This window comes from Pteropus vampyrus, unplaced genomic scaffold, assembly GCF_000151845.1.
Source record: "Pteropus vampyrus isolate Shadow unplaced genomic scaffold, Pvam_2.0 Scaffold109, whole genome shotgun sequence".
Taxonomy (NCBI): Eukaryota; Metazoa; Chordata; class Mammalia; order Chiroptera; family Pteropodidae; genus Pteropus; species Pteropus vampyrus.
The window spans coordinates 4,751,049-4,759,165 of record NW_011888890.1 but is presented as its reverse complement, the minus strand read 5'-3'; the positions used below and the strand labels follow the sequence as shown (position 1 = coordinate 4,759,165).

At 39.5% G+C, this 8,117-nt stretch overlaps 1 protein-coding gene across 1 annotated transcript in view; it reads right to left on the bottom strand.

The window, feature by feature from the left end:
• ADAMTSL1 (ADAMTS like 1) overlaps positions 1-8,117 on the bottom strand; it is a 409,445-nt gene that overhangs the window by 98,197 nt on the left and 303,131 nt on the right. The window contains exon 21 of the mRNA XM_011365360.2: positions 5,919-6,047. Within this exon, the coding sequence (XP_011363662.1) occupies positions 5,919-6,047 (129 nt within the window). The remainder of the gene's footprint in view (positions 1-5,918; positions 6,048-8,117) is intronic.

The window sequence follows — 8,117 nt, the reverse complement described above, 5'->3', positions numbered from 1 at the left end:
AATTAATTAAAAAAAAAAAACCCAAACAAAAAACCCTTGGGCTTATATTCAGGGCATGTTTAGAATGTCAAATACTGGCAAACAGGGCCAAAACAGGAATAGCCAAAGAGCCAGACGTTTTCTTCTGTGCTTTCCCTGAGCTGGGGCTAGATTAGCCCATGGGGCAAGGGCAGTGTTGCCCTTACTGGGCAGCCTACTCTTTAGGATGCAGATGCTTTCAAGGAGTTACGTAGAAACTTGTTACTTGTCCTTGGGTCTGATGAACAAAATTTACCCACAGTCTACTCTGTGACACTGAGCTCAACTGTCCTCCTCATAGTCTCGCATGCACTTGCTGTTTCCAAGCTCCCAGTGGGAGGAAGTGAGGTGGGGCGGGAAGGTGGTCTCACACTCGCTCACTCACAATGAGCTGCCTGTGTGAACTCACTGTGTCTTGGCTGCTCTGCTGCCTCAGGTGGCCAGGCCTTGAGTGGTGGCCTAAGGTGGGTGGCCTAAATATCTGGCCTATCCGTAGGCCCTTTCTCCTGTAATGGGGAACACAAAAGTGACTCTCTGGTCTTCTCTTTTATTTGTATTACTCATAATTCAATGCAAATCACTAGGAGCCTACGAGCAGGCTGAAAGGAGGAGGCAGGACTGCTGAAAGAGGATGGAGACTTGGACATTCCATCCCTGATCCATAAGGGAGAGGCACACACCATGATATTTGATACTCGAGCACATGAGAAAGGCCAGGCTGGCATTCTCTCAAAATATACCTGGAGAAAAGATGCAGGTGAGAGGCTGAAAAGCTGATTTTTCATTGTAGCACCACTAGGGAGAGCAAGAGAATCATGATGCCCAGCCATGCCAACATGAACTTTGGACTCTGAGCTCAGCTTTTATGTTAAAAACAAAAACAAACAAACAAACAAACAAACAAAACAAACAAACAAAAAGCATAGCATTCAGGAGAAAGCCTCTGAAAAGTATATTGAAGAAAATATCTTGGCATTTCTCTCCTGAATGCTCAAGAAAAAATGAGGTCCTACAAACCATTTTCTACAAGTATTTCCCTTGCAGCAAATTGCTCACATGTGACACCACTACTGGAACCTTCCTTTGAGGAGGGCTGAGGGCAGCAAGCACACAACCCCTATTAGAAACTAAGGCTACTCTAGAGTGGGAGACATTATAAGAGAACTGGACTAATTAGGCCTTCAGTTTCACCAACAGAAGTGTGATTACTAAGTGAATGGGGGAGCAAACAATCTCTCTCCATGACTGTACCGACATGGAGATGGGCTGTGGGTGTGTATATTTCCAGAGCCAACACTTGTGGGGCTCTCTGTGTGGAACAGACAGCTCCTGCAGCAAGATGCCCTACTTCTCACCAATATGTCCTTCTATGGTTAGGACTCGTGCTCCTGCAGGGCAGCCAGAGGCAGAGAGAGGCAGGAGGAGAGAGAAAATGAGAGCGAGATAGTGAGAAAGGGGAGGAAGAGACCGAGAATCCCAGGATGGAGAGAGACCTGTGAGCCATTTCTCACCTCCCCAGCTAGTGATGTAAGCCTCTTTTATTCCCTTCATCACTCTGCCTCATGCCCTCATGAAATTGGGTCTGTTTAACAGGACAAGACAGGGTGTTTATCGAAAGGGCTGAATTCTTCAGGTGAGGGCAGGGGGTTCATGAAAGAAATGTAAAAGCTCAGGAAAGCAAAAGGTAGAAAAAAGTAACGATCAATCTCTGTAATACTGAAACTATAGAAGTGACGGCAGGCTAAGGGAAGAGAAATTATGTAGAAATTGTTCTGACATATTTATTTGCAAACCCCTCTCAGTTTTACTCAAGCATGTAACTGCATCATAAGCTTGCCTATGGAGGTGTCACTGCTGATGCCACATTATGGGGGCTTCCTGCCCGAGACTGCAGGCCTTAGGCAGTAATGACACCAAAAAGATTCTTTGAAATGATAGTTAGTCCTTCCATGACTGGCTCTAAGATACTACACATATAGTTGGAATACAGGAGAAAAAATAAATGAGGCATTATAAAGCTCTTCATTTTCTCTCAAGAGATGTCAATGGTGCTTTAGAAAACTCTACAGCCCTCGCATATGCCAGAGTCCCTTGAAAAGCTTTCAGATACACATGCTTAATACAGACGTTCAGAAGTACACTGAGGTCAAGAGTTCTGCAAAAATATCCTGAACACGTTAGGAGAAAGAACATTTACTGAATATTTGTTATGAGCCAAATATTTTGTAAATATCATCACATTTTTATGATGATCCCATGAGGCACTATCATTAATTTCATTTTATAGATGAGAAAAGTGAGACTCAAATTGATTAGGAAATCTGCTTAAAGTCCCATTAGTTTGGATCCCTGACTGATTACAAGGGGGCAGCGCCCCTGTCCTCCCTTACTCACCCTATAGCCAATAAGTGACCTACAAATGGCAGAGGAGCCAAACTCATACTTTTGATGCCACAGATCTGTCTTAACAAGTATAGTAAGTGTTCACTTAATGTTGTCTATAGGTTCTACAACTTTAAGTGACATGAGGTATAACAAAAACCCACTTTATCATAGGCTAATTCATGTAAATGAGAATTAAGTTCCTACAGCATCTCATCAACATTACAATGAGACGCTGTTGAATGAAACGACATTATTTGAGGACCTGCTGTATACAATACTGCCTGCCATTATTCTAGACTGACTCCTTAGAGAAGGTTTGAATTGCTTCACTATTATTTCTGATGTCAAGTCCTTAAATACTTTCTACTTTTGGAATTAACCTTTCTGCTGCAATTGTAACACCAAGGTTATTGGTAGGAGGGAGGTTTCTCAAATCCATGTGTGCTGGCTTTGTTAGCTCTCTTCCTGTTGAGAAGCTTGGTCAGGTTGTGGGAGATTTCTTTCTAGTCTGTTGTGATGTGACAGCACATTCTGCAGAAAGAAATGTCTGAAAAATGACAGAAAACATACTCTATCACAGAACCAAGTCCACAGTTATGTCGTCGACAAGTTACTTGGTTAGGTTCCACACTCTGGACTCCCTGGTATGATCTGTGTCTAAAACAGGGAAGAAAAAGAACCTACCTTTACTTTTCCCCCTTCGTGGCATATCTTATCAAGAATACAATGCGACTTCTCTTGCTTGAAAGGGTCAATAAATGAGTCTGGCCAAAACGGGTTGTAACTTGATATGATTATAAGGATTAGTGCCTTTAATCTCCACTGAGCTGCCAGGTAGGGAGATGTTAAAATTTTCTTTTTTTAAACCCAGACGGGATATTCTTGTTAACTAGACTACTTGTTATATTTGGAAGGCCGCTTGCACCGTGGCAGCTTGTCAACGTCTCAAGGTGGGACATCCACTGAAAAGTGTACCTTGACGTGGCAAGTTTGATGGGTTGGTGCAAGAAAAGGAAAGGATACAGTGACTTAAATGTCAGCCTTGTCAATTATTCTAAAGAACGATGAATGTCTGGAAAGGACTTCCCACATTTTTCCCTACTGAATGTGTAGGTCCTGATGTTTACAGAACCTATTTTCTTCTACACAGCTAGGCTACACTGCCCATCATTCCTCGTAGTTGAGAGTGGCCATGTGACTAAGAGGGGATGTGAAAAGTAGTAGTGTGTGCTACTTCCAGGTATGGCTCTTATAAACTTTCCCAATCATCTTCTAAATTTTATTTTGCCCCTCTCTGGCTGACAGGATAGAGATATCTGCCAAAGAGACCTGGGAAGGCATGATAACAGAACCATTGGCATTCTGTGATCCTGAATGACTATGTGGGGAACATTCTCTCCAGCAGATCAAGGACACTCTTTGGACTCTTAGGTAAGCAATACTACACTTCTACTGCGTTTGAGTCATTACCCATTTGGGGGTCAACTTGTTATCAGAGCCTAGCCTACCCTAATATACTTCCCAATGTTGATGCCTCAACTATTTATTTCTGCATTACTAGTCCTGAAAATTGTATCTCCCAAGTAAGTCCTTTGAAAGCTTCCCTTGCTCTTAGGATAAAATCCCAAATTGTACCATAATTTTTGAGATTGTGCTAATATCTTGGCCCTGTCTATTCTCTCCCATCTCCAGTGACATGTCATGATGCTTCCTTCTCTGCTCTGTATGCTCGACCACACCAGCCACAGTCAGTCCTTCAGAGGCAGCATGCTTTTTCTACCTCAGGCCCTTTGCACATCCTACTCCTAGCGACTGAAACACTCCTTCCTCTCTCAACTCTTTATTTCCTACTCAGTTTTCTGAACTCTTCTCAAATAAAGAACAAGTATGGAGGTAGTACAATGGATTGAATCACTTTTTAAGAAAAAGCCTCATCATACTCATTGCTTAATGCTTTTCATGCTTAAGGGTTGGAAAGAATTTGTGAGGCTGCATTTTACAAGTTGAAAGCATATGTGTGCCCAAAGCTATTTAATGAAAAACTACTAACAACTCAAATGTAGAAGGACATGAGTTACTCTTTGTAAACAATGTAATATTTTTAAAATAGACTATTATATAGCCATTAAAATTATGTCATAAGAGAGCCATAAGAGCCACTAGTAGCAGCAGAGTAAAAGGAGTTCCTGCTGTCGGTTATCATTACAGCTGTCAGTATTTTGATTGGAGACTCAGCACAAGGATGTTTTCTTTGTCCAGTGGGTTCACAGACGAAATGTATATTTGAAAGTAGGCTCTTTTTCACCGACTTTGAATAAATGTCTTATTTAAGAAAAGGCATAATGACAGAGACACAGATTTATTTTAGTTAGTCATGATTTATACAAATGGTTTTATGAATAAAAATAAAGGAATATAATGTACATGGCTAGGCAAAAACTGGACGTAACAACCTAGGATCTCACCATATAAGGTTACCAAGAGTCAGCTTCTGGAAAAAGTTGGGGAGACAGGGCCCCAGGTAGCAAGAGTTGGCCAAAGCTGGTGTTAGTGTCCTGGGCACCCCATGATAAATACTTCCCCACCTGAATTTTGGGTCTCTTAGTCTCCTTCAAGTGCCTAATTCCTTGTTTTACTGCTTTTTGCTCCCATTCTTTTACTGTTACTGATCCCAACTCTGAAGAGGAGATTATTCCACTTCCCTGTGACTTTCTGGTGCCTATAGATCTCTGAGTTTGCAAGGCCAACCTGAGGGCAATGCCTATATCACAACTCCTAGCAGCACTGGCTATTTTCTTTAATGACTCCTACCCCATTCTGATGTAATTAAGCTCCAGGTTCCTGTTTGGCTTACCTCTGCCATCCACTCCTTACCTTTCCATCACCACTACCCTGAGTTCAGCTCCCCACTACCTCTCCTCTAAACTGCCACGATGGCTTCTTAACTGCCATCTGTCCCAGTGTTTCCTTTCTTCAATCCATTTCACTCACTGCTGGCGGCTTACTCTTCTGGAAGTATGGCTCCTTAATGTCACTCTCTTTCTCTGTCTTTGTCTGAACTCTTTGCCAAGCATTCCAGGTCTCTCATGGCACAGTTGCAACCCACCTTATTGAGTTTAAGCCCTTCTACAGCATTTCTGCACTCTGGGCTCCAGCCAGATCAAAGCACACAGTTTGTTCTTTATGGTCTGGAGGCTTACCTACTTGCTTGAATTTTCTCATACTTTTGTCTACCTGGAACACCCTTTGCTTCTGTCTTTGCATGTTTGCATCGTAACAGTATGCAAGGCTGAGATAAAAACAACTTCTACCTCATTTGTCCCAGTCAGAATTAATCTTTCCTCCTCTAAACTTCTGTAGCACTTTGCACTTTCAGAGGGACTGAGGTTTATGCCTTTCCTATTAGCCTGGAATCCCTGAGAGCAGAACTTGTATTTATCTTTCGATCCTCCAACCTAGGACAGGAATCCATTGATATCTGAACAAATGAATTAACACATGAATGAATTTCTCACCTGCAACTTGGCAGTTAATTGTCACATTCACTCCCCGTACTGTTTTGATGGTGCTTCCTACATCAACTGTGATTGAAGGCTCCTTGGTGTTGATTACAGTCATTCGTGATGTTTTCACTAATGGCTTTCCTGAAGATGAAAAGAAATGTACAATTTTACTAGACAGTGGCTACAGACTTGAAACATTCCCTTGAACAAGGATGATGAACAATGAACAGCTGGTATATCCAGGCTTTTCCCACTAACCAAGTTTTCCTTAGGAAAAAAATTGTAACTGCACAGTATAAAAAATATCTACCCACCCACCTAACTACTATAGTATTGTCAGAAAAAAAAAAAAACAAAAAAAAACCCCAGAAAAAAATGAGCACGGTGTTCGACAAGTTGGAATGATTTATGCATTTTATCATTAAATTAACAAATGATCCTATACATTCCATTTTAAGAGCTTATCTTTTTAATTAAGCTTGTTATTTTGAGATAATTGTAGATTCACATGCAGTTGTAAGAAATAATACAAAGCAACCCTGTGCACTCTCTACCCAGTTTCCCCTAATGGAGACATCTTACAAAACTAGAGTACAATATCATGACCAGGACGGTGACATTGATAAAGTTAAGCTAAAGAACATTTCCATTACTACAAGGATGGCTCATGTTGCCCACAATCTCTCCTGCATCCTTTGGCGACCATTAATACGTTCTCCATGTCTATAATTTTGTTATGTCAAGAATGTTATATAAATAGAATCATACAGTACGTAACTTTTGATAGTTTTTTTTCTCATTCAGAAGAGTTCTCTAGTTTTCTTCTAGTTTTCGTATGGTACCATGGTTGTATGTATCAGTAGTTTGTTTCCTTTTATTGCTGAGTAATATTCCATGGTATGGACGTACTGCCAGTTTTTATAGCCATTCACTTGTTAAAAGACACCTGGGTTGTTTACAAATTTTGGCTATTCAAGTAAAGCTGCTAAAAATATTCATGTACAAATTTTTGTGTGAACGTAAGTATTCATTTCTCTGGGATAAATGGTCAGGAGTACAATTACTAGGTCATATTGTAGTTGCATGTTTAGTCTTTTAAGAAACTGCTGAACTGTTTTCCAGAGTAGCTGCACCATTTCATAGTCCCACCAGTAATGTATGAGTGATCCAATTTCTCTGCATCCTTGCCAGCATTTGTTGTTGTCATTAGTTTTAATTTTAGACATTCTGATAGGTGTGTAGTGATATCTCATTGTGTTTTTAATTTGCAATTCCCTAATGGCTGATGATATTGAATATCTTTTTATGTGCTCATTTTCCGTCTTTATATCTTTGGTGAAATGACTCAATATGCTTTGGTCATTTTCTAATTGGACTGTTTATTTTCTTTTACTGTTGAGTTTTTAGAGTTCTTTATATTATAGATACTACTACTTTGTTAGATATGAGGTATGCAAAGATTTTCTTCCAGCCTGTGGCTTTCTTTTCATCTTAACAAGATCTTTCATAGGGCAAAAGCTTTTAACTTTGATGAAGTCCAATATATCAAGTTTTTCTTTCATGGATCATGTTTTTGTCTAAAAAATTTTTGTCTAAAGAATGTGTTTAAGTCTAAGAACTATTTACCTAGACCTAGATGCTAAAGATTTTTTAAAAGTTTCATAGTTTTACATTTTACATTAAGTCTATGATACATTTTGAGTTAATTTTTGTATAAAGTATAATACTTAGGTCAGTGTTTTTTGCCTATGAATGTCCAATTGTTCCATCATCATTTATTTTGAAAAAGTTAATCATTTATTAATTAGGAAATAAATATACAGTTCCAGGTCCAGTATTAGTCATTGATCTAGTTTGATCAACTCAGTGAGGAAATAGGTTTTTATCAGGCTAAACTATTCTTGAAAACTATTGTGTTTAAAAATCGGAGAACATCTCAATTCTAATTCTAGATTTATATCACTGATTGTGATATTCAGGTGTTTTTTTTTTTTTGCATATTTTTTTTGCAGGTTTTTTTTTATTAGTTTCAAGTATACAGTACATTGATTAGATATTTATATAGTTTATGAAAAATACCTGATTACTCTATCTTACCTCTGGCTCTCTACACATAGCCATTACATTGCTGCTGACTTCATTCCTTATGCTATGCTCCCCATTCCCATGACCATCTGTCAACTACTAATCTATACTTTAACTCTTTACAGC